The sequence below is a fragment of the Plectropomus leopardus genome, chromosome 2 (assembly GCF_008729295.1).
Source record: "Plectropomus leopardus isolate mb chromosome 2, YSFRI_Pleo_2.0, whole genome shotgun sequence".
In the NCBI taxonomy this organism is placed as follows: Eukaryota; Metazoa; Chordata; class Actinopteri; order Perciformes; family Serranidae; genus Plectropomus; species Plectropomus leopardus.
In genome coordinates, this window is record NC_056464.1 from 6172191 (window position 1) to 6198101 (window position 25911).

The 25911-nt window shown below is 42.1% G+C and overlaps 1 protein-coding gene across 5 annotated transcripts in view; it reads right to left on the reverse strand.

Annotated features, from left to right (window-relative positions):
* foxp1b (forkhead box P1b) overlaps positions 1–25911 on the reverse strand; it is a 206391-nt gene that overhangs the window by 31606 nt on the left and 148874 nt on the right. For 2 of the 5 annotated variants that reach the window (XM_042499118.1, XM_042499127.1), the window contains 4 exons: positions 14390–14527; positions 14095–14190; positions 10649–10799; positions 1663–1855 (listed from right to left, as the gene is read on the reverse strand). In XM_042499118.1, the coding sequence (XP_042355052.1) occupies positions 1663–1855; positions 10649–10799; positions 14095–14190; positions 14390–14527 (578 nt within the window). Of the gene's footprint in view, positions 1–1662; positions 1856–10648; positions 10800–14094; positions 14194–14389; positions 14528–25911 lie in introns of all 5 variants that reach the window. The other 3 variants (XM_042499102.1, XM_042499136.1, XM_042499110.1) reach the window with 2 other exon arrangements.

Sequence of the window (25911 nt, forward strand, 5' to 3'; positions counted from 1 at the left end):
GATTGACAGCTGTGTGCCAATCAGTGTGCTCACGATCAGTGGCGCTGCTCCCGAATGGTCGGAGTGTATGGGTGGGACCCCAGTATCCCAGAGATCGCTATTGGCTCCAAATGACGTCACCAGCACAAGTGGTAGAAAGTGTAGGAGAGTGATAGGAAGTGAGGACCATGACCCATCTTTATATACAGTCACACAAATTGAACATGTTAAATATTATCTCAGCTCATGCAAATACTGAAGTTCAGTGGTGTGAACATTGTCAACAACCAATAACTGCGCTCTCTCCAGCAGCAAACAGGAAGCAGCAAACCACATAGACAGTAAACCAGTAAATCAGGGGGGGGCGTCAGGGAGTTGCAAGAAGGTGAACAAGTCTCTGTTCTCCTGTTCTGTTGAAAATGAGGAGATACTAGTGGAGCTGTGGAGTGAACGAAAGTCCTTGTTTGAGTTGGCAAGTATCTGATCTACCAACCAGCACTTTTTTAGGGAGAAATCTTCATTTTTTAAATGGATCATCTCTTATTCCCACTGTCTCTGCCTGCTAAAATAGCTCAGCGAAAGAACGAAGGCTCATTGTGAGTTATAGTGACAAAATCCAAAATATAAAGTTTGTCCACAAATACTGTTAATCTCTGTGGATGATATTGAGAGACTTTTTTTTTATTTTTGTGGTCACATAAGGAATTGTTAAATGTTTTGAAATGATTATCCTCTCGTTCCCATGGTCTCTTCCTACTAAAATAGCACAGCGAACCATGGTTGCACCACCAGGAGAGGCAAACAAGGCAATTTTTTTAGTGCCACCCCCTAAAAAAATTGGAAATAGGGGCCCCTTCGTTATGAAATCAGTACATTTTGCAATGACAATATAAACTAGGCCTGTAGACAGTTTAACACGGTGTTCTGGCACACGTCGATTACATTATTTTCCCACGGCACCAACTGTTGTTTTTCTTTTTTAAAAATCAATAACTAGTTGGAACATTGTAGCTTGGATTACTTTAAAGGCTGTGTGCACAGTAGCAGATTTCACTTGTAATGTGATGAGTATATAAGGTATAAGTTTACTGGCAAGACACGGCAGAGACTTTGGTGTCAGATCAAAAAGCAGGGGGCCTTGACTGGCTTCTTTGCCTGGAGCCACTGCAGCTAACCAATGCAGGCTGGTAAGAAGTTGAGGTAACAAATGTGAAATATGTACATAAATACAGTTTATCCTTCTGAATGATACTGATGCCGAACTGACAAGAATGCTGTCAACATATGACAGTGTTATATTGTGTTTCTAGAGTTATGTGTTTTGCAGACACAAAAAGAACTGTTAATATATGGCATTTTCCACCAGGAGCAGGATGGGAAATAATCTCAAAAGTAATCAAAGTGACTCTGCAAGGTCTCTAGTCTTTACAAATTTTTACTAAAAACACATAGTCTTCAGATGTAATAGGGTGTCAGATTTTTGTCTTTTCAATGTCTTCTATTGTAAGGCAGACCTGAGGTGAGGAAGAAAGCCTTAAAAGTTGTATAAAAGCAATCATTTAAAGCCTGTGTGTCCTCACTGACCCATGTTCTCATTGTGAGAGCATGCATAGGATGTAAGACACATGCACAGGAAAAACGCAAAGAAAACAAGAAGTGTATCTTAAAGCCCTCGGGACTCACCCTTCTCTCTTGTGACTCATGTACTGCCCATTGGTGGAGGCATGCTGGTTGAGGAGTGGGTTCTTTGGCGGTGCCGGGGAGGACAGGTCAAGGCCCCGGTGGCCGTTGTTGCTGCTGCTGTTGTTGTGCTCCTCCTTCACGTGAGCGTTTGTCACCTCCTTCCACAGTTGCTGCAGCTCGGCTGGAATCATGCCTGAGACAAACAAATTGGATAATTAAATCAATTAACGGCTAATCCAACTCTCTTCTTCATCACTTAATTAAATCAAAGTGTCTGTAAACAAAGCCGAGTATTAATTAGAAAATATTCCACTACAGGGTAATGCACTGAGAGCTCTCGCCTCTCCCCCCTTCCTCTCTCGCTCTCTCTCTCTCTCCACCACCTCCTTCTCTCCCTCCCATTTTTCCTGTGATCTGAAGCGTGTTTGTATACACAAATCCCTGGCATTCACGCAGATTTCATGCCCAGAGTAAATAATTAACATCCAGACAAGGCATGAAATCTGAATAATCACCGTCATTTTACCGCAACAACAGAGATGCGCCGAACACACACAACAAAAAGTTTACAATAGCAACACTAGAAAACATCCCACCCCTGCCTCCTTGAGAAACAGGACCCTGGGGTAATATTCTCAAAAGCGCATTAATGTGCAAAATACTTAAAGCTCTGCACCGCCTCCAATTGACACAGAAGACTTAAACCTCATTTAACAAGTCAAGCACACTGCAGCTCACACAGCCCTTTGAAAAAAAAAATCCCTTGAAGACAGAAGACATTTTTCTGCGTGCTGGAAACACATCTACCGTTTTTTAAAATTTTTTTCTTCTTGTGAGTGACAGCGATCCCCGACACCCAGGGCCAGAGTTGGGATGAAGAAGGATAATGCTCGTGTTTGTGCACCCCACTTTCCATGTCTGAGAGAAGAGAGCCTTTGTTAGGCGCACAATATATAAGTGTCCATCCATGCTGCGTGTGTGTGTTACTGTGCCTGCTTTCATTTGACATAAATGAGGATAAAGCCGATATGTAAAATAAGATTAAGCCTCATGGGGTGCAGAAATCTGTGGCTATTTGTGTTTTCACTCAAAACACGCAGGGTAATTTTAATACTGAGAGATCTCGCAGGGGGGAATATGTGTAGTTCTGTGCTTAAATAAGCCACATGTTTTAAGCATGCTGAAAGAAGCCCATGGATATGTGGTTGAATTTAACCACAGAGCAAATGGGCAAGACCGCTCGTTTAACATTACAATTAATTAAATCCATTCTCAAAATGAGCACTGGCAAATGAAAGATGATTTGCACATGCTTATCTTTTTGGGTTTATAGCCCCCCCCCCCCCCCCCTCTCATCACCGCCTCTATAGATACCAGAAGTGCTCCTTTCAAGCACCAGATTGTACCACATTGTGTGCAAAATGCTTAGTCTTAATTTATTCCTGTTGTGGAAAATAACTGTGAGGTGAAGATCTCAATACGATCAGCAAAAATATTTTTAATTTGATAAGCTACTAAAGATTTTAATTATGCTGGTAATGGAGAACATTGGCCTAATGAGGCGGAGGACTCCGGAGAGACGCAGAGGGCTAAGAACTGTGAAATGAGTCTGATAGGATTGCTGTAAATTCACACTAGATCGTTTGCATATCAAAGAGCAGGAAATGATTACAGGACAAATCAATAACCTTTCCACGTTCCAAGGAGCGTCTTTCCTCATTCTGAGATTTCAACACGCTCGCTCTATTCTGCCTGCCTGTATTCTCCCTTATTCTCTTCAATGCCTTGATGTGCCCTAATCGAAGCGCACGTCCGTGACAGGCTAAACATGCTTAATATTGCGGCCTGTGTTATAGCATGCTAATTCACAGCATGCTCATTTCCAGTTGCAAAAAAAAAAAAAAAAAAAGGAGCCATTGTTGTTTTGATGCTATAAGGAGGGAAAAAGTTTTTTTTCTTGTGACGGCTGGTTTGGAAGGTCACTGGTGATGCGAGTGTCCTGCGCTCCGACAGCGGGAACAATCATTTTCCCCCCACTTGGTGCCCGGTGACAGTGGGCGATGTATTTTTAGCCGATGTGCTTGACAGGGCGGCCCACACTGGCTCAATTACCCAGCAGTCCTGGTGACCCCGACACCACTGTTTACTCAGATGAAACCGCAGCGGATAGACCGCTCTGATGAGGGAGGTAACGGAGTGGGACCAAAGCTGTCTCTTTCTGGATCTAGTCCCCCAGTTTTATTGCTCTCCTCTCTAACCCTAACCTCCTCAAACCCAACAACAGCTATGGCTCATGATTCCACATAAATGACAATAAAATATCATTACAAAAATGTCTCAGCGGGGGATTCTATTTTGTGTTTGGACAAAACGCATTGGGTCGCTCTCCATCTGATTACACCGGGACACGTAATGACATTGATCTGTAAATCCTCTTCCTCTGGTCCCCCCGGTTTGTCCGTCCTTTAAATGCCGGATTGGTTTATCTTTCCTGTTTCCATTTTTCAACACAACTATTCCGCTCATTACGACTGGGAAATACGGACAAGCACTTTAAAAAATGTATGTTGTTGGGACACTTGATTGATCACCGGCCTCCCAACTCAATTTTACCTCCGCAGGTAGCTCTGGCACCGAGACAGGCCGAGCTCTTCAACCTTTTCCTGTCCTTGTCCCCCTGTACCCAGGTGACCATGTTCAAGCAAGCGGAAAGTTGATTTAAGGTTCATAATGACATCAGTTGCAGGCCATCATCCCCCCCAAATAAAAAATGGCCCCCAGTGCTCGGGGCTCTTTAAACCGAGCTGTTACACACAGTGCCGGTGCCGTGGGGGGACAGTGACATCGCTATTAGTTTATTGTTCCGTCAGGGCTGGGACCTTTACTGCACCCCTGTTTATGTTGCCGTAATCACTGGCCTGCTGATATGCACCCCTTAGGCCTGAAATATGTCCTGTCCTAATGCTGCAGGAACTATTACCAGTAGCCCGCTGCTGGACGTATCAATCACTGACAGGTCAGCCGCATTACCCGCCGCTGTCCCTGATGTGCTGCTGTTCTGTGAGCACTTCATGGCTCGCCACATTCTTTGCTTTCATATTACCGACAAATTTGTCTTGTCACTGTCCCACTGGCCTCTCCCAGACAGCTTAAATGATGTTGTGCAGCTACAAGAACTCACTCTCTGGCAGAGCCACCTCCGAGGGCGAGCACAAACACACGCACGCACGCACGCACGCACGCACGCACGCACGCGCGCGCACGCACACACACACACACACACACACACACACACACACACACACCTGCGCAACATGAGCCTGAGCATCTACTGACTCACTTATCAGGTCAAGAGGACAGGCTTTTTGTGAGGAGGGGGAGGAGGTTGAGGGGGGGGATCAAATTTATATTTATGAGAGTTATATCCTCCCCAAACACACTGTTGTAATTTATAACAGATACCGTCTGGCCGCTTCCAAGACTTTGAACATTAATGTCAAACGAATTTACGACAACAGAAACAAATTATCCTCCAGATAATGTGAGCAATTGTTTTTCACTCAAAACTGCTATCTACAAGTTCATACTTAATTAGTGCTATCAAATGTTTGAAAGGCTAATTCAAATGCATTCCTTCAGTCCATCGCTTTGCGCTTTGGCAGGAAAAAATGACTAATCTGTGGCAGCCAATGATGTCACTTAGCAGGAGATGCTGATGCAAAAATGAGCTGGAAACGTCATCATAGCACCCAAAATATAATTGATTGTGCACCTGCTGTTTTTTTAAAGGTCCCACATCGTAAAAAGTCTGATATCCATTTTTTAAAAAATAAGATCTGTCAGCGTTAATGTGTTATGATGCAAGTCTACACCAGGCTGAGTTTTAAAGCTATAGCTTGTCAGTGTTGGGCTGGAATAACTCTTCAAAGTTAGGCTAAATTTTGGCAATGAAAACTGAAATTCAAAATGGGTTCTGTGGGTCTCCCCTTTACAGACATGCCCATTTTACGCCAGCTTCATGCAGTTTTTTTTGCTGTTATTTGATTTCTAATCAAGATGATCTGGTAAGAATGGCTTCACCTTGTTAATATGGACTTCAAAATAATGGAACTTAAAAAATGTGATATAAAATGCAATTAATTGCAGTTAATTTTTGGAATTCTGTGATTAATCGCGATTTAAAAAATGTATCGTTGACAGCCCTAAATTAAATATAAAGCAGTTGTGAGTGCTATATAAATATGCCTTTAAACAAGCCGTCAGGATTTCTGTGAATTTGTGATGTCAAAAGTATACTATACAGACTGTTTGAAGCATAAACATTGTAAATGGGTCCTTTTGTATTTCTTTTTGGAATGTTTTGTCATGTATTTGAATGACATCCGCTGACAGGAAACAAACATGAACCCAAGCTGTTGCCTGGCAATGTAAATCCAGTGAAACAGCCTTTAAAAACAGAAAAACGGGGCATTTTACACAGGTATTGAATACAGATATATTCAGGCAGACAGTGTGAGAAAAACATTTTTTTTTAACATTAGAGCATGTAAACACTTCTAGCAGATACCCAAAGTACAAGTATGAATCTGAACATGAGCAAAATATGGGACCTTTAATTACTGTTACAGTAACCTATTATCTGAAAACCTTTTGTCCCTTTCATTGTCTCGGCACATGGAAAAAAGAGCACAGTGTATTTCATGTAACAGCTTTTAAAAAATAATTCTATTGTTATCTCCTGATATTTTGAAATCATCAGTTAAAAAAAAGTCATGCCAATTTACTCCTCTCCCCTCATCTTTGAATCTGTAATCACCAGGACCCCAAACAGAGCAGATCAACTCATCACTTCCGACGCGCTGCTAACTGCTAGCTGAGTATTGCAGATTAGATCTGAGCACCATAGGCCTGGCCCGCTGATGCATGAAAGAGTTTAGTGATGTGGAAAACAGAAAGGTCATCAATAACTTCAAACAGTCAAGCAGAAAATGTGTAGAACAGGAAGACAAACCGGGGGCCTGAAGCACTAGCCTAAGTGTTGGAACAGCTGTCGGAGGCACACAGTTAAACCATCGGCAGATCGCGAGGACAAACTAACCGGGTTCGACTGGTTGTGACACAAGGAAACAAAACTCTTATTGTACGTGAGGTGAAAATTCTGTTCCTTCCACACCTTCATGAAATTACCCCCTCAGCTTTGATTACAATTTATTTTAATACACTGGCTGAAGGGTGGAAAATTCCTTAGAAATTAAAATCCCGATTATCGCACTCAGAATTAAAAGATTATCTCTCATGATTCTTTAGGAAAATATATTTCTTCTATAATTTCATTATGTCGATGACACCGTTTGGTATTTTATGGTGATGCATGTATGAAGCTTCAGTGATTTATCTTTTGTCATGAGTTGATACACAGTATGCTGGCCTTATACCAAACGACTTTTATTTCCCTGTCACAGATAATTTTCTAATGTTGGGATAAATTCTTGACAGTTTTACCTCGGTTGGTGTGATCTCAGTCATTTGGTGTGACTCATTCTGAGCTGTCTAAGTCAATCTTTTTGTTGTCTGGACCGTGACAAAATAAAACATATTTAATATAGCTGCAAGTGGCAATTCTGGGGTTCAAGCCAGTGTGGACCATAAAAAGTTAGAGGCTTCTAAGGACCAAGACCTTTGTTTGCACCTGCATGAAGATAACTAACAGATTTTATGACCATCAGATAGACATTTGTACATGTCCACATCTGTGCTTCTTTACTGGTGATGTTTGGAAAACTGTTAGAGTCTTGCTGCTAGAGTCATCGCCAAATTATTGGCCAGGCCAAAGGCCTTGTTCGAAATGGGTTAGTTGGCCCATGCAAATACTAAAGTTCAATGCCGTGAACATTGCCAAAAACCAATAGGTGCAATCTCTCCAGCAGCAAACAGGAAGAAGGAAACAGAGTAGACAGTCAACATGGAAGGGACGTTGCAAAAACGTGAACAAGTCTCGATTCTCTTGTACTGTGGAAAATGAAGAGATACTACTTGAATTGTGGAGTGAGTGAGAGTTTAATTCATTTTGTATCTGATCCACCAACCAGCAATTATTTAAGTGAGAAATCTTAATTTTTGAAACCGTTTGCCTTTCATTTCAACAGTCTTCTCCCACTAAAATAGCGAAGCTAACCAAAGGAGGCTGATAGCAATTTGAGGCGACTAAATCCAAAAAACTGAAGTTTATATGCTTTACAAGAGTAAGAATATGTTAAATGACAAGACAATGATGGAGAATTCGACTTTGGCCAAGTGAAAGGGTCTAGGATTGCCTCTGCAGGTGACCAACGGAGGCTAATAGAGAGCTGAAGTGATAACATCCAAAATATGCAAAAACAGTTTATCTTTATGGACATGTATAATATCATGTTTCTAGAGTTATGTGTTTTTAAGGAAACATAAGCAATTGCTAATATGTCATATTTCTTAAAAGGAGTTTGGCTTAAGTTTTCCACCAGGAGAAGGATAAGAAATAATCTCAAAAGGAATCTAGTTGTAGTCTCACAAATAGGGACCCTGCAAGATCCCCAGTCTCCTTAAAATCCTACAGCGTGCCATCAAAAAGTAACATTATCTTTGAAAGTGAAAGGGTGTCCGAATTCAGTCTTTCCAAAGTCCTCTTATCGACATTAGAAAGAAATTAAGCATGTGGTGTGTTGCATGGATCCTCCCTGTTAATGTATATAAATATTTAAATCACTGTTTTGATAGAGGTAAGCGTACAGCCCCACCAGAGTGTAAAAACGCATCAAAACCTGAAAAGGTAAAAGCGATCCAACTTTAATACACCCACTCTTGATAAGGTGAGATGCCTTGCAGGTATTTGATGATGACACAGTATAAACAGGATGTTCTGGGACTGTTGTGAAATCCATAAACAGTGCAGCACCTCGCCATATCACCACATAATGCTTTACTCAAGGGGTGTGTATATGTTTGCCAGAGATCTGACACAGAGCAATTCAGCACAGCGCACTCACAACACAGCAGCGCTCCACGCCTGTGCCCATGGCGATCGTCTGCGAGTGGATGAGTGATTCCATACCCAGTCCAAACAATAACATCACTGTACAAACCCTGTTTGTGTTTGCCTATTACCTAAGCACCCCCCCCCCCCCCCCGTTTTTTATCGCCCTTATCTTGTTATTTCAAAACTGTTTGTCTTAGCTGGGAATGAATAGTCAATGTCATGTTCTCAAACCCTTATGACGGCGTCTTTGTGCACGAGGTGAACCACTCCTTAACAAAATATTAAAGGATAAATAAAGAAATAAACTTCCTGGCCAAACAACAAGTATTGACTCCCTATCGAGTAAGAAGCAGTTACACAATGACAAGTTCACTGGCAGTTTAGGAACAATAGATCCAGTCTTCCTTCAGGCTGCCACCGGGCTGCCAATCACAGGCAGAGGACACAGAGTTCAAGGACGAAGCATGGACATCTAACTCTAAACAGTGGGATACTTTCCTTCTAAAGGATGATAGTAAAAAAAAGGTGCAGCATACCACAATCACACTGCAGTACAGTGAGCAGACAAGAACAAAAGGCATAAGATGCAGTTTAGTAAGTGTTGAGTGCAGATTTACAGTAGGTGTGTCCTGAGTCTGTTAAACCATGGACACTATGTGGTTACATACTTTAGTGCTTTGTTCCTCTTGACTAAGCATATTTGTTCATGTATTAAAGCAGAGCAATAACGGCGGCAAATGAAACCACTCTGATTATAAACAACTACATAAGCTACTATGTTACAATAGCTCTGCATGATGGCATAGTGATGTGTACAGACAGCTGATTAAAATCCTCCTCCACTACAACTGAACACTGTCTCTGGTTAGATATTTTTCCTTTCATAGAATTTTCTTAATTATAAAAGCATAGTCATGAGGTGTGTTCATGGAACAACTCCCAGAGGCGTGAAATCGAGTCACATGACCTGGAATCGAGTCAGACTTCAGTCACATTTTGACTCGACTTGATGAAGTAAAGAGGTTTAGAAATTAAAGAGGGTTACACAACAACTTCTAACTGACATGTTTTAACAATTAAGCAACTTTTAAAAAGTGTTTAGGATTTTTGTAGATTTTTTTTGTCTGTTGTTTTCTCATATGCACATTATTAATATTGCAAATACAAATTTGGTCGCTGACGAGAATAATTAAATCATTTGCTTTTCTGTCCACTAAATGCATTTTGCTATTATAAAGAAGACAAGTGATCTAAAATAGATGACAAAGCTTGCCTTTGGAAACATCAATTACAGTTGACAAAAGGTAAAGAACTGCAATATATCGCAATATATATATAATCATAATACTTAGCATATTACAAAATGTAAAAACATTGTATCGTGATGATAATATATTGCATTGATATTGTATTGCAGTAATATTGTATCTTGATAATATGGTATCATGATAGTATTGCATCATTTTCACAACCCATTGTGATAATACTGTATCGTGATAATATAATATCTTCATAATATGGTATTGCGATACTGTTGTATTGTGTTGATAACCTATCATGATAACAATGTATCATGATAATACCATCTTGTGATAATATTGTATCGTGGAGCATCTGGTGATTCCCACCCCACATAACTCTGCTTTTAAAATGGCATTAGATTTGGTTAAAAGGGCATTATAACTTTTTTAAGGACCATAAAGTCAAATTTTCGGGCTTGGAAATTAATTTGGGATGCGTCAGTCTTAACTTAGGACTTGATTTAAGACTTACTTGTGACTTAAAAAACAATGACTTGGTCCCCCCTCTGACAACTCCCTTTAATAACAGGTGGAGGATTTAGTATTGTTCTCAGCCATCATTTTGTTGCAGTGTTTCGTCACCATCAATGCTGCAGTTGAGAACTGATGGACAGGAGCTTTCAAGTGCAGTGGGCTTACAGTGGAGCAAAGTGCAGTGATATGAGGTACTGACCCTGAGTGAGGGAGTGCAGCGGCAGGCCAGTCTGTCCGGGCTGGATTGTGAGCAGCCCCTGCCTCTGGAGGTTGAGCAAATGCTGCTGCTGGACCTGCTGGACCTGCAGGAGCTGCTGCTGGAAGGCCAACTGCTGTGCTGACACCTGCTGCTGGTGATACACACACAAAGACAGAGGGGCACAGCGTTAGCAAAAACATATGCCACATATATAGAGGGAGGCACAACAGCTCGTGCAAACACGTAAAGCTGAATTTCAGGTTTGTACACATGTCTGGATTCACCTACGCTGCTGATGAAAAACATTTAAAGTTGGAGGCCACGGAGTTCACAGGTTGTAAAATGTAACACTTTAGAACAACACATTCATTCATAAAAAACAAAGTTAATGGATTTCTGCGTGTGCTAACCCAGCAGACAATGGCACAGTGTAATTTTCATAAATTTCGCCTTTAGTGGGGGTTTGTCTGGGCCCACTTAAGACAGGTAGAGTATACATCTCTCTCTCTCTCTCTTAATTAACGAGGAGTCGCGAGGCAAATGACAAACAATGAAACAACATAGTTAATCATTCATAATAAGAGCCACAGGAATTTAATTACAGCCATTCATAATTCAGCAAACAACGTGTGACTAAATCAAAGTGCTTAATAACCACCCGAGCAACTCTTACAACTCTCCCAGGCATGGCGCTGAGCTCAGGGATACACGCTCGCTCCCCACAGCCGGCGCTGCGCAGCCAGCTTTGTTCACTGAGGACTGACTGGCTGTTGTGTTGATCTAACTGCGCTGTTTCATCAAGGAATTTTTAATGAAAAGCTGGTGTCTTTACTGATTTTAAGGGTTAGGATGAGGGGGGGAGAATGTTGGCTCCAGTTAAGTGAAATGTGTGAACTTTGATAGGATGAAAAAGTGGAGAAAATGGAGAGGAGAAAAAGAAATAATAAATAGACGGAAATGATCTAATATCCCCAATCTCCTTTGAGTCAAAACAAATGAGAGAAGTTATTTAGATAACAGGGGCACAAGAGAAGAGAGATGACTTTTAACCCTTTCAGTAATCCCAGCTCTCACATGAATCTCGCCAAAAACTCTATCATTATCATAATCACTGAACACCTTGTGCTTTCTGGCAGGTTGGGATAAAATAAGCACGCCCGAGACTCAACAGGATACCAGGCTTGTTTATGAGTACACAAGGCCAGTTGTCAAGCGGGTGAGAGGAGAGGAGGGGGCACTAAAAGCAGTGCAGGGGCTGCCAAGCTGTGCACCGCACCCTGTTACCAAACACAGGATACACCACTTTGTTTACTTCTCACAATTGAGTGCGTACAAAAAAGGTCTCGGTGCGACGCGGCTGTCAGGTCACTCGCTGGCGGCTCTGAAACAGCCAGATAAAACGCGTCCCCTCCGCCCACCGCCGTTTTCGGCTTGTCAAAAAGGGGTCTAGCGGCCTTTCCTTTCCCTTCCTCTTCCTCCCTCCTCTGCTGCCCCACACCCTGCCTGCACCGGCTCACTAAAAATAAAGCTCCGGGGCAGCACTGCGAGCCGGGTCGTCTCACTGGATCAATCAGGGGAAGAAGTGGTCATAATTGAGGAGTAGCCACATTCAATTGCACGTGTGATCGAAAGAGAGAGCGAGTGATATTCAGGTGGTCTGTGATCCTCTCTGATCTCTATTTATGACAAGATGGTTGCTTTCTTTTTTCCCCATCAGTGTGAAAGAAGTTCCTCATGTCTTCAGCGGTTTTCTGTTCTCCAGCTCCTCCCTGACAGCCCGAGACAATGATAATAGTGCTACGGGGGTGGGAGTTCACAAGGAACAATGTCTTTCATCAAAACGCTAAATAAATGGAGGGTGGGTTTTCTGGGAAAAAAAAGAAGGGAAGAAAGAAAAATCAAGTATCGCAAATGAATTTAACTCTCTCCCCTTTCACATGTTTTTTTTTCTCTTCTGGTCCCATCAGCTGACAGGAGCTCCTGTGTGCTCCCAGCATGCAGACACATTAAAAAGCCCAGGCCCAATAGACCAAATAAGAGGTTAACAAGAAGTGGCACGAGGGAGAGAAAAATACAGTCCCTGACAAATGATAAAGAGTGACACTGGCAGGCCTTTATTGTCAAGCTTCAAATATAAAGTTAAAGATCTTTGAAAAACTAAATTTTGATGTCTTTAAAATAAAAGAGGCACAAAGCAACAACAGGGGGTTATTGTCTGGCAGCCACAGGGGAGTCACTGCATAATTCTTATTCTGTCTTTTGATGGCTGCGAGAAACGCGACTGGAGAAAAAAGCGAGAGCAATGGGGAGAGAAAGAAAACATCGGCGGAGGGGGAGAAGCCTCTCGAGGCTGCATCCATTTCCTGTGATCATACATAATATGCTTCAAAAGTTGTTTTTTCTTTTATTCTCGTTCTCCATTCAACTGATCAATTGCACCTCCTCAACCCCCCCTCTCCTTTATCCCCTTGCTCCTCTAGTGTTTACATCAGATGCGACTCGGTGACAGGCCCTATCTGAGGCCGAGGAGCTCCGCTGTCATGTTGATTTATGGGAGCATCACGCCACAACTTGTCCAAACTGAAGCCCGCAGTTCATTAATTAGGGGAGCTACGACTTTGAAGTTGGGCGCTTCGACAGGACGCGGACGTGCGTGCGTTGGCGCATGTACGCGCGTGCTTCCCGCTTTTAACATCGGCCTTAATTTTCTTCCTCTACTCTCCAAACATGGAACTCAACGGGGACACACGCGCAAAAAAAAAAAAAAATCCCCAGATTGTCTTTGAACTTCTTCTGACCGCACAATAATAATTTGCTTTGTCCACAGCAATGCCTGTATCCTCCAGTCATTAACACGCATTAAGCTGCTGCCTATGAGCGAGCCCTGCCGCACTAGAGGGAGCGAAGGAGAGAGCGAGGAAGATGGAGGAGAGAGAAAAAAAAAACTCAACACGGGCAACAAAGCTGGGAGCGCTCTCTGCACTGATATCTCACAATTACATGCCTTCTCTTCCTCTGCCATTTCCATGTTAATTACCGAGAAAAGCCTCTCAGATTTATATGCACCCTGTTCCTGCCTTTCTGCCTTTCATTATGTCCTACACCAGGCTCACAGGAACGGTCATCTCTTTGCTACACAGGACACTTGTTTACTTGGGAAAAAAAAAATCTAGAACAATGGGCTCAGGCTCTATAGAATATTATAATGTGGCTCCAGAAAAAAAAACACCTGGTATTCTTAGCATCAGTCAGTTGTTGCCATTTATCCGGCAAGTCTGACATGCTAATCAGAAGCATGAGTGCACTTGATTCTCCCTCCTCTCCTCTCTGCTTTAACCACAGTCTGGAAGCAGATGGGGTTGAGGGAGGGAGCACACATGCCTTCCACACTCAGTCTGGCCAACGGGTTTTTGGTAATGGCAGCCTACGAGTGATGTCAGGCTTACCTCTTTGCTCTGCTTGCTGCCTGCATGCTGCTGCTGCTGCTGTAAAAGCTGGAGGTGGAGCTGTTCCTGCTGCTTCTTGTAGAACTCTTGGAGTTGCTGCTGCAGAAGAGACGGGGAGGCGACACGTGAGGGAAAGTCGTGTAAAGTGAGCAGTGGGAGAATTTCTAATGCTTTGAGGAATGTTGAAAGAGGGAAAAAAGGAGAAAAGCAGCTCAAAGTGAATTTATCTTTGTGTCTGTACATGAAACGATTTGACAAAATGACTCCTGACGTGTGTGCGTCAGGTGCACATTACCTGCTGTAACATGAGGGCCTGTTGCTGCTGGAGGAGAACCTGGAGCTGCTGAGGGCTCAGGACTTGCTGCTGAAGGATTTGCTGCATCTGCTGTGGAGTTATCACTTGAGGTGTCATCATAGCCACTGAAACTGGAACCTGCAGACACACAAAACAGGCACATAGATATTAAATGGAAAATTATCAAAAAAATAGAAAAAACTTCCCCCCAAAAAACAATATTTTTCAGTTATTTTAATTTGACATTTAACAATATGTTACAGAAAATAATGTATACATTTTTTTTTTTAGCTTTTCAACAGCTTTGGGTTTTTTTTTTGTTGCTTATTTTCAGGGGATTTTCTTGTAATGTTTTTACTAATTACTGGCAATTTTTTGGGTCATGTCTTGTTGCATTGCTCTTTGCCTTCTTACCATTTTTTTAAAGAATATCAAAACAATTTTTTTCAGGTCTCAAAGAAACAAAAAGCGAACTATCGTCTATACCCAGCATGTAACACACAAGACAAATATGGAAAAAAGTGAAGGCTGATGACTTTCGAAGGATAAATAGAGCTCAACAAAATAAAATATACATAAAATAGGCCCTTGCTTTTGACTGGCGTCAAAGAACTCATCTCAAGTGTCATCTCGTGTTACAAGCCACAAAAACCTCCAACAAACACACATTTCAACCCCTCTAACTGTTCTGACACCACACCAGACTGAGGCGGGCTAAAGGACACATGACAGCCAGACGTGGATCATGCCTGTGGAGCATGAGGCCAGCACATCCACCCTCATCCTCCATCCTCCATCCTCCATCCGACCTTCCCCAACTCACACACACACACACACACACACACACAACCCTCTGACAGTATCGGATTATCATCGGCGTCTTCTCAGAGCTCGCCGTTTATACAACATGGCAAATCTGCCATACCTGAGGACGTGAAAGATTGCCTCCAAAAATGCTGTGCTTGGCTCGTCGCACACTCGCGACATGTCATGTGAGAACATTTCATTAGAGACGCTGTCAACAGCGATCTATTATTGTGACGATACAGAGCGCCTGAAGGAGGAGCCACGGCGAGGAGCACTCGGGCCTCTAACTAACTCCCAGCAGAAAAGGTGTGAGTGCATGACTCCTCAAAACAAGTGATTTGTTGTGACACTGAAAGAGCCCCCACAGTTGTCAGGGTGCCTTAATTGCTCCGGCGGCGTAGGGGACTTGGAGTATGTCTGGATGCTGCCACTCACCGCTATGATGTGCAATACCATTAAAAGCTCCTTTGCTTGACATTCGGATGACAAACAGCAACTACTTGATCGTGCTGCGTCTTTGCAGTTGTTAATATGTTGTGGCGAGCGTTCTTTGCGTATACATATGTGCATATAAAATGTGCTTTGTCTCTCTTAGGCTGATGTCAGCAGGCTGAGTCTGACACTGACAGTCTGTCTTCACCAAGGTTACCCAAATTGTGCGTCCGCCTTATAGCTAATGACACCCCTTTGAATTTTTCATGCATTCTCTGAGTGTAATGTCGCTGTTTAAAAATCTCGTCCGGTAACGAAGGGGCTTTTCCTGACACACACCCTGCATGCATATCACCTTATTCATTCTCCCCACTGTGGCATAAAACAAAAACAAAGCAGCGCCATAATGAACAGCTTGTACTGCAAGTGCAGTGGAAAGGGCAGCGGTGTCAAATAGGACAGAGCAGCTTTGATGCTCTCCGTTAACTTTATAGAGCGGTGCCAGACTACGCTGTGCTGTGCTCCTCCAAGCCCCCAGGAGAGGCGAAGGAAGGAGGCTCAGCCCCACCCAGGACTAACACACACTTCACATTTCTCATCACCAGCAGCACCAGTCGTCAGGGAGCACGCGGAGGAAAATGCAATATTAATTCCCCCCTGTATTATGTCTTAATATGCAGTTCATCTTGACTTTTGCACATGACTTGTCCTGTCATTTGCATAGCCCCGACCTCCCATTTCCTAATTTCACAGTCATTATCCACTGAAGTCCTTTTTTCTGGGCATCGCTAATTTTGATGAACTATTTTGAAGGTCAACCAAAGCAGCCCTGTCTTGCTGACGTGCAAGCATGATGTGATGTATAGTTCCCGTCTAAACATGACATTTACCCCCCCACGCACACTAAAGATAAATAATAATCCCCCCCCTTTTTTTTTTAACTGCACGCATTAAAAATCTACTCCATACTTGTCATGCTCTATTTTTAAAACCATGTTCAAGCTGTAAATTTAGTCGTATTTTCAAATGTGTAATCATTTTGTCATGCTGTATTATATAGGGTGTGATGTGGAGGAAAAAAGGGAAACTTAGCACAGATTTTTTACACACTTCAGCTCTCAATAGCTGCCAATTTCATTACAAATTGCATTGAGGTTCCCTTCAATTTAACTGTCTTAATTCTTTACACCTTGGGTGTATATCTCATCATGGTTTCACACTTCGCCTTGTCAGGAGCGTCTGGCTTGCAGTAACTACAGCTGGAGCTGCTTCCTCTGTGCACAGCTCCGGCAAGAGGCTATTACAGACCCCCATTTTATTACCCATTACTACTGAGGTCATTAGCAGCAAGAGGGATTGTATGCTTCTTAACCTATTGATCAATGTAACTACTACCATTTAATCCTGTGCTGAAGGAGTGAAAATCTGCCTAAGACTGGATCCTATTGAGAGGGAGGGCGGGAGGGAGCACTTTAACTGAGAAATATTGCCCTGGCCGCCGTATCATGCCCATTTAACGCAAACACAGGACGCCAGTCGCCATTTAGAGCACTCCCATATGGTGCACTCCCCTTATCTCTTGGATAACATCATGACTCCAGATGATCCACAAAAATATATCACCATCTAAAGATAGTCTAAAAGGGGGACTCGTACTGGGCTAATAACTGGAGGGATCCACCGAGCCCAGCTCTAATCTACTCCACCAATATAAGAGTGCGAGACAAAAAAAAAAAGAAAAAAGAGGACATTCTGAGGATGCCAAGAATAGCTGACGTTTATGAATTTCACGAAAGGTGTGGCGCTCTCCAGGTGCCTCCCTATGCATAAACATTCAAACCTGGAACATTCTCACACAGCTGCAGAGTGACTGGAGGCAATGTACTGTACCAGCACAGGCCTGCTGCTGGCCAAACACACACACACACACAAACACACACACACACAAACACACACACACACACACACACACACACACACACACACACAAATCTAAACTGTGGCATGTTAACTGTCACAAGCACATACAAGCACATGTGCAGCACATTACACACTGTACAGGAGGAGCATGCTTTTCATATAGACTCAAAAAGCATCTGTATATTCTAAATAAAAATGTGTATGGAATAATAGATTTAAAAAAAACATTAATAAAAACATTTTAAAACTTCCATCAAACCAAAATCTTTCTTTTAAAAAAGATATGGATCACTCATATCCTTCATATCATATTTCAATGCACCATGCACCATGCACACACACACACACACACACACACACACACACACACACACACACACACACGCAGCATAGTAAGCATTTAAAGGACACCTACAGAAAGCCAACTTCAAGAGGCAAAAAGCACAAAATATGATAATCTAATGAGGCAACACAAAACCACACATCTGAAGACGTTACAGAGTTACTGATTCAGAGTTAATGAAGACGCTCCCCGAGCACCCCCTCCTGTCACAAGTCAGAGGTCAAAGCCCGGTGAGAAGGAGTAAGGGGTGAATGAGCTGAGAGATGGCCCCCTTTTCCCCGACACCGAGTCAATTAAGAGGAACAGAAATGAGGGACAAGGAGGTGAATGTCAGTGAGACCAGCACAGACATTTTCACTGGCCGCAAAGGTGCAGCTTTCTTGGGAAGAAAGAAAAAAAAGAAAGAAAAAAAAAAGAATTATCAAATTTTCATTTGTGCTCCCAGGGGTCATCTTGTTTTGGAGGTTGCATCAAATGGAATGGAGAAGTAAAAAAGAAATAACAGGCCCTGGAGAAATCACCGAGTCTAGTCCGTTTGATGCTGTTGTTTTACCTTGGCCTGCAGTGGCGCAAGGAAACGACTTCCCATCCTCGCTGTGATCTCCTGCATGAAAATGTAGCCGAAATGAGGATTTCACGGGAGCTATTGTACTTAAGTGATGTGTGAACATAATTAGTCGTTGACAAGACTGGAAAGACTAATTCCATATTAACCATTCGAGTTGATTGAAATCTCTGAGGTGGAGAGCATTTATTTCCCCACTAAGAAAAAAAAAAAGACGCAGCATAGTCACACAGATAACCTTATCCCCCAATAATAATAATTATAATGAAAATAATAACAACATTTAGCATATTAATTGCTACAAAACATAATTTCTGCACATGACAGCACATTTTGGATGCTTTAAGTAAGCCTAAAGAATTTTAAAAAAGCAGAACAGAACTACTCATCATTATAAGTGTTAACAGTGTTGAAGACCTCCATTATTTCTTCCTCATCATCCACAATCAAGCCGTTTTAAAAATGTTTACATCTCACATAAACAGGATAATCACATTTTGTCTCAGTTTACTATACACTATATATGTTCTGAATTGGTGTGTAGGGGTGTGAGGGGGGCCGGGGCTCAAATTATTGGAGCAACTGTAAAAACAAAAGTTAAGATTGCTTTTTAATTAACTTTTTGACTACAAACAAACAGGTTGGGTTTTTTTTTTTCCTATTTTTTTTCTTCCAGAGCCGGTCCCAGTGTCGGGTTTAAACAAACAAACTGCACGGCGAAGTGAAGCGAGCTCTCACACCCAACAATAACAGCTGAGCTGCGAGCTGGACGCTGTTTCCCACACTGGAGGCAGCAGCCACCACTGCAGGTGACCACTGCTGAGGGGAGAGCACACAGGGCACACATCCCCCTGACACGCACACGCTCGCACACACACACTCACAGAGGCACCATCCTTTGTATCATGTTTTAGTACAGTATTCCAAATGTCCATTCATTAAAAAAAAAAAATTGAAAATTCCAGAAGCAAAAATCAATTGTATTTTCCTACAAATACTTAAAAATAATACACTAAATAAATAAATCGTAAAATACTTCAATAAATAATAGTGGTATAAAATAAAAATAATGCAGTAACATATGTTATATTTTTAAGAGGTAAGGATTTCCAAACACAAAAATTAAAAAGAAATCAAGCCACAAAATCAAAAAAAAATCTAAGCATTTCCATAGATTGCAGCGTGTGACTCAGTGTCCTGTCACTCTTTTTGACCTTTCAAGCCACACCTCCATGTGCGTATTTCACAGCCACAAGACCTCCGAGTTCTGAAACCTGCCTTACAAATTCAGGGTGACTGCTGCTATCCCACAAGCCCTCGTTCACCGTTCTCACCTTTCCCCGGAAACGTCTTCCGATCACTGTTTGGGGCTGAAACTGCATCGCCCGTGATCTATGGTTTTAGCAGCTCTGCGTGGTTACGCAATGGTGCACGTCTTCAGATGCATTATTTGACTCGGTTGAGATTTAATTAAGATCACAGCCCTCTAAAATCCCTTTTAAATGAAACTGTAGTTAAAAGACAATGGCTGACACATCCTTGTGCAGATTGTTTTTATTCTCTGCACACCAAAGCTAATCCTTGTTTCCATGACGGCAGATGAGAGGGCCACAAATTATGTTGCTTCTAAATGTTGTTGTGTTATGCAGCCCTTTAATACAATTATATAGAAAAAGATACACAGCAGCAGCTTTAAAGCAAAACTCTGTAGCTTGTTCATGCGCACGCACAACCCAAAATAATCAACCCTGATTTTCTCAGTGCAACATGTCAATACCGTCATGTACCTTATTGTTAAAAAATATATAGGTCGTGACAGAGATGAGTGGCTGAAAAGACCTTCTGCCATAAAACACTCCACACCATGTAATCCCATTATTATCCTGCCATCTCAACCCTTTGAAACACATGGCATCTCAAGTGTAGAGTTAATCTTCCTATCTGAAACAGAGACGCACAAATGACCCTTTAAAAAAAATGAATGAAAGCCTTTTTCAAGTAAAAACATGTTTTAGTCAGGAAAGCTGGGGAATAAGAGCGGAGAGCAGCTGGTGGCTCACTATATCACTGCTAAACTATTCCCCCGTCTCTCCTCTCTGTGTTGCCTGCCTGCTCCTCTACAAAGCAGACACCGTCCCTGTAAAGGATATCCCAGCGAGCCGCGAGGCTCTGGCGGCTCTACCCCCCTGCGCCCCCCTCTCCGGGTACACAGCTAATATCTGGTTGCCTATGTCATGGTTTAGAAATGACAGGTGCTTGCAGCCCCCTCGCCTTGACAGGCCACTGCACAAATAACGCCCCTGCCTGAAAGGGCTAATGCACTACTAATGAACAATAAATCAACTTTGATTACAAACTGTCAACCCAATCAGCTCGCACTCCAGCTCTCCCAAACTGCGAGTCTCGGCACAGCTGCACGGCATTACGGTGCACGCTGCCCTGTTTGGGCTTCGCTCTCCTCCTCCTCCACCATCTGATATGCTCGTCCACTATTCTCCTCCATCTCTCCTTTCTCTCACAAACACACACTTGTTCTTTTTTTTTTTTTTTTTTAGCAGTGATGCAAGGTGCTGAAACATTGCAGCCCAAAAAAGTTTCAGCTCAACAGTGCAAACAAACAAAACTCAGAAAATCACAAGTTGCATGATTGCATTAGTTTAAATTGTTGTAAAGACACTTGAGGTCATTAAACAACTGAAAGTCAATAACTGTCTTCTGTGTAAAACCTCAAAGCTGTCAAATCGGACACAAACTTGACAGCAAAAAGAAAAGAAAAAAAAAAGAAAGAAAAGGAAAATCACCACAACGTTACCTCCTAAATGCACTCTGCAATCCCTTTCACACACACACACACACACACACACACACAAACACGGGCAGACATTCACACACTCCAACTTTTCAGGAAGATATGAGCGATGACATTTGGAGTGACAGCGTGTCTCCAATGTGGTTTTGTGGTGACGGTGTCAAATATAGAGCTATGCCAGCCTGTCTTAATTCACTGTGACACCATGAGGACAGTGAGGATTAGTCCAGGCCGTAGCCTGAGAGCACTAATTAACTCAGAAAAGCAAAGCATCACAAAATACACAAACAGCAAAACAAAATCTGGAACAAAATAGAAAAAAACTTCCTGTAGATTGTCATATTCCTTACTGTGTAAATATTCTTGAAATAAAGAAGTTACATGATCATTTCAGAGAAAAACAACAACGTATTAGAGGAGGCAAACCTGTGTGGTGTTTTTCCTAGAACTTTCCATAATTCAAACTGCATAGAGTACAGTACCGGATCCTGCTTAACTGGTTAGCTCACTATCAGCAAAGTAAACAAAACTAAACAAACAGCATAAAATGGCAGACAGAAACTTGCTGTAAATGTTCAGGTATCTAATAGCGACTGACAAACGAGCAAAGCTAAAACAAACTGTTGCTAAGACTTTATGTGAAATGCTGAAAAGCACCAACATCACAGAAGCACACAGACAAACAACAGCAGCTAATCCACACAGGGTTGTTTTGAAATGCATTCTGTTAAAGTAAATCTAATGTACATGACACCTGCTTTCTGTTTCCTCCTAAACTGTCACTGTCTCAACGGCAAAGCAAAGAAAAAAAAAACCTGGATAACTGCTCCACTCTCACACACAAACTGCATGACAAAAATCAACCACTGACAATGATACAACCCCAACAACAGACAGACAATGAAGCCTCCTTTTCTCTTTTTCCCCGCTCAAATTAAATTGTCAAGTTTTTTTACACAAGAAAGCAGGCAAAAATCACAGAAATCAATCATATTGACAAACCTGACAAACTCCATTTAGCTGGCAGGGTAAACAGAGTGCTGGGCCACGCGGTGTGGAGTGAAGCAGAGCGGAGAGCAGAGCGGTGAGGGAAGGAGAGAGAGGGACAGGGAGAGAGAGAGTGAGAGAGAGAGAGAGCGAGAGAGTGAGGTAGAGGCACACAGGGCTGGCAGGCAGGGAGGCTGAGAGAGAACAAGCGCTGCTGTGCTGTGGAGTCTCCAACCTTCCTCGGGATACAGACAGATTGCACGCGCAAGGTTGCTCCCTGGCTGACAAGATACAAAACTATCCAATCAACCACGCCCTTCTCCACCAATCACAACCAGCCTTCTAAACATAATCAATTCAAATGGGGCCACACAATAGGGAGCCGCGGGCTGGGCTTGCAGGTGAACCCGTGCCTTTGTGTGGGGGCCCCTTTCAAAAAAAAAAAAAAAGAAAGAAAGAAAAAAAAAAAGACACAGTTGACGGCTGTTAACCCTTTGACCCCTGCCGGGACTCCGGCCGTGCTATTGAAACAATGGGAGCCCAAAGAAAAGAGGCCCTTTAATTAAACAACAGATAAGTAAACACAGCTATCCAGCGGAAAGAAAGAAAAGTGGCCCCGCTATCAGCCCCTTTATTGTTCTGCTAAATGGAATTGTTTACAGTGGCGGAACAAAGACACAACTCATTTCACATGCTGAAAACAACAAATGCACAAACAATTCTTTGTACTTATTTGGACTTTTTCTTCCTTTTTAAATCCCCCCTCCACCAAAGCTGAGACAAAACAACATGCAGTGTCAAATAATGTATTTATGAGAACAGTTTGTTTTCTTCCAGTGTTAATATGCACACTTGCGTCTTAGCACGCAACTAGTTGCAACATATTAAGGCAAGTTTGTGTGTATTTAGTCGTAAAATCAACCACAGAAGCATAAACTTTTTTTTCCCCCAGTTTTTAAACACTTATCCTTCAATTTGGCCTCAGACGAGCTCAAACCACTTACATTAATAGCTAACATTACACCGGCTACAGAACCAGGCAATCCATCCAACTCCATCCCAATGAGAGCAATTAGCTGTCATAATATCATCACACTCTTTAACACCCATGTGCACTCAGTAAGGGGAGAAGACAGGAGAGGAAAACAGGACCCTGCCACCTACTGGAGATCCTGCTGAACTCACCAGGAGAGAGAAACAACTACGCTCCTGTCAACATGTATACTCTATGTTCACCTTGCTACCTCATTTTAAAATGTAACTGTTTGATTCTATAGTGCATAAAGAGATGGAATAAGACCTACTTTCTGTAGCAACAATAAAATCACTAACTTGTGCAACCCACTTAACAAAGAATTAGAGGAAAGGCATGAGGCAAGATTAACACCTCACTTTGTTAATTATCATGACAATAAACACGGAGCTGAATAACAAGAGCTCTAAAACACAGCTCATATCAACAGCTATAAACCCTTGGCCAAGGATGAAGGAATGTTCATGGGATGCATTCCAGTCCGCAAACACACTGGTAAAATAAACACAGCGGCTGCATAACAAGCCACCGCTCTCATCTGCTAATAACTAACAATGAGCTCTGCTAAGCTGGCCTGACCTATATAAATTATTGACTGGGACACCTCAAGTGTCATAAGTGACAATTCCAATACATATCATAGTGAATAATTAAGTGGAAGAAAAGGCGCTTTTTATTTTCTATCTGACACCCTCAAGACGGCTCGCACAAAAAAAAGAAGACAGTGACATCCAGGCATGTGCTTACAACCGCACGCACATGCTCCACGCACACACGCACACACACACACACACACACACATGCACAAAGTGGTTTCAGCCACACTCTTCTCCCCCGGCACTCTCCCTGGGGTGGCATGTCGGCGTATTCTCAATAAAACACCTTCTTAGCAGTAATAGGCCACTGTTCTCATTTCAACGCTCCCAAAGGCCTCATGATAAATTTAGCAGACACACAGTTCAAGCTTCTCCTCTCACACACTGTCTTTCTAATCCATTGCCTCTGTGCCTGCGCCATGTAAAATAATTACATATATGTGTCGATGTGATACACACGCCATATAGATTTTTTTTTTTCCTCTTTCCTTGTGCACACAGAAACATCAATATCCTTGAGCCTTGAACCGGCGTTTCCCCCCCTGTGATAGTTTACAGAGAGTGCTGAGCGATTGTGCTCATGACAGAGTGGATGACATTATATTTCCTGCTCGTGTTAGAGTGAAAGTATGAGTTAATGTCTGGTCTGGCCCGAGCAGCGGCTCTGGCTAAAGATAACGACTCGCCTCCAATTACAAAGCCTTCCCAAAACACTAACACAGCCAGTGAATAAAGCTGCACCAGCATGCCAACCTGTGTCTTGCTGCTACTACACAAAGAGAAGGAGAGAAGTGGAGGAAAATACAAAACTGGAGTCGTTCCTTTTTCTTTGAGAGGCTCTGGTGACCTGGACCATTGTCATGAGGAAACAAACACACTCTGTTTCCCTGTGTGTGTGTGAAGTAAATCATTGTTTACTGATAGTGGGAGTCAGCAGGGCAGGTGTGGGACCTATATAAATAACCGCTGCTCTATATAATATCACCAAGGCAACAAAAATACCTCACAGTGCCATAATGTGTTCTTTTATTTCTGTATCTTTATATTATTTCATATGTGTCCCCTATTAATGTCAAAGCATTCAATCAAGTGTTTTTTTTTTCTGAGCTACAGTAAACTTGGCACAGTTGACAAAGAGCCTAGGTTTGATTTCGGCGACCCATTCCCTTGCACCGACATCATGCATTTTTGCAGCAGCAAAACAACAGCACAATGAACTTTTTGAAGAGGTGGAATCCGTCTATTCTGAAGTCATAACAAAACTAAAAGTGATTTGATCTTTCCATTCGGGGCTCATTTTTAATCAAAGTCTGACACACAGGCTTTTGTTTGACTTCACTTGATTTTTAATGTTTTTAAAACTTGCATTTTTTTTCCTATTTAGTTTATTTTTCAGCCCCATTTTCCTTACTCTGGTTTCATTATTTTAATACTGTTGATTTTTTTTTGTTTTTTGTTAAAATAAAGATTTCCCTTGTTACGACATGACAGTGAACTCGTCTTTCAGCATCTGCAACCGACCGATCCTTCGTCTAAAACTTGGAATAAGTCATATTTAGAGCTCATTTTGAATCAAAGTTTGACACACTTGCTTTTGTTTGAATTCACATGATTTTCAATGTTATTAAAACTTGCATTTTTTCTATTTAGTTTATTTTTCTAATCCTTTTTCCGAACAAGTTTCATTATTTTAATTCTGTTTTTATTCTATTTTATTTTTTCATTGTTAAAATCAATTGTATTTCCCTTGTTACAACGTGACAGTGAACTCACCTTTTAACATCTGCAACCCACCGACCCTCCCTCGGATACTTGGAATAAGTCATATTTAGAGTGAATGAGGTTATCACCCGAAGCAGACTGGAGTTACAGTAAGTCACGCCTGAGTCACCGTGTACCCTCTGGTCTATTATATATGGGTTTGGTTATTTACTTTTAATTTCAGCATTCAGGAACACATTGTTTAGTCAGCACATGTGAACTCCGTATTTGCACAAATATTTCCTGAGGTGATATGCCAATGTATAACA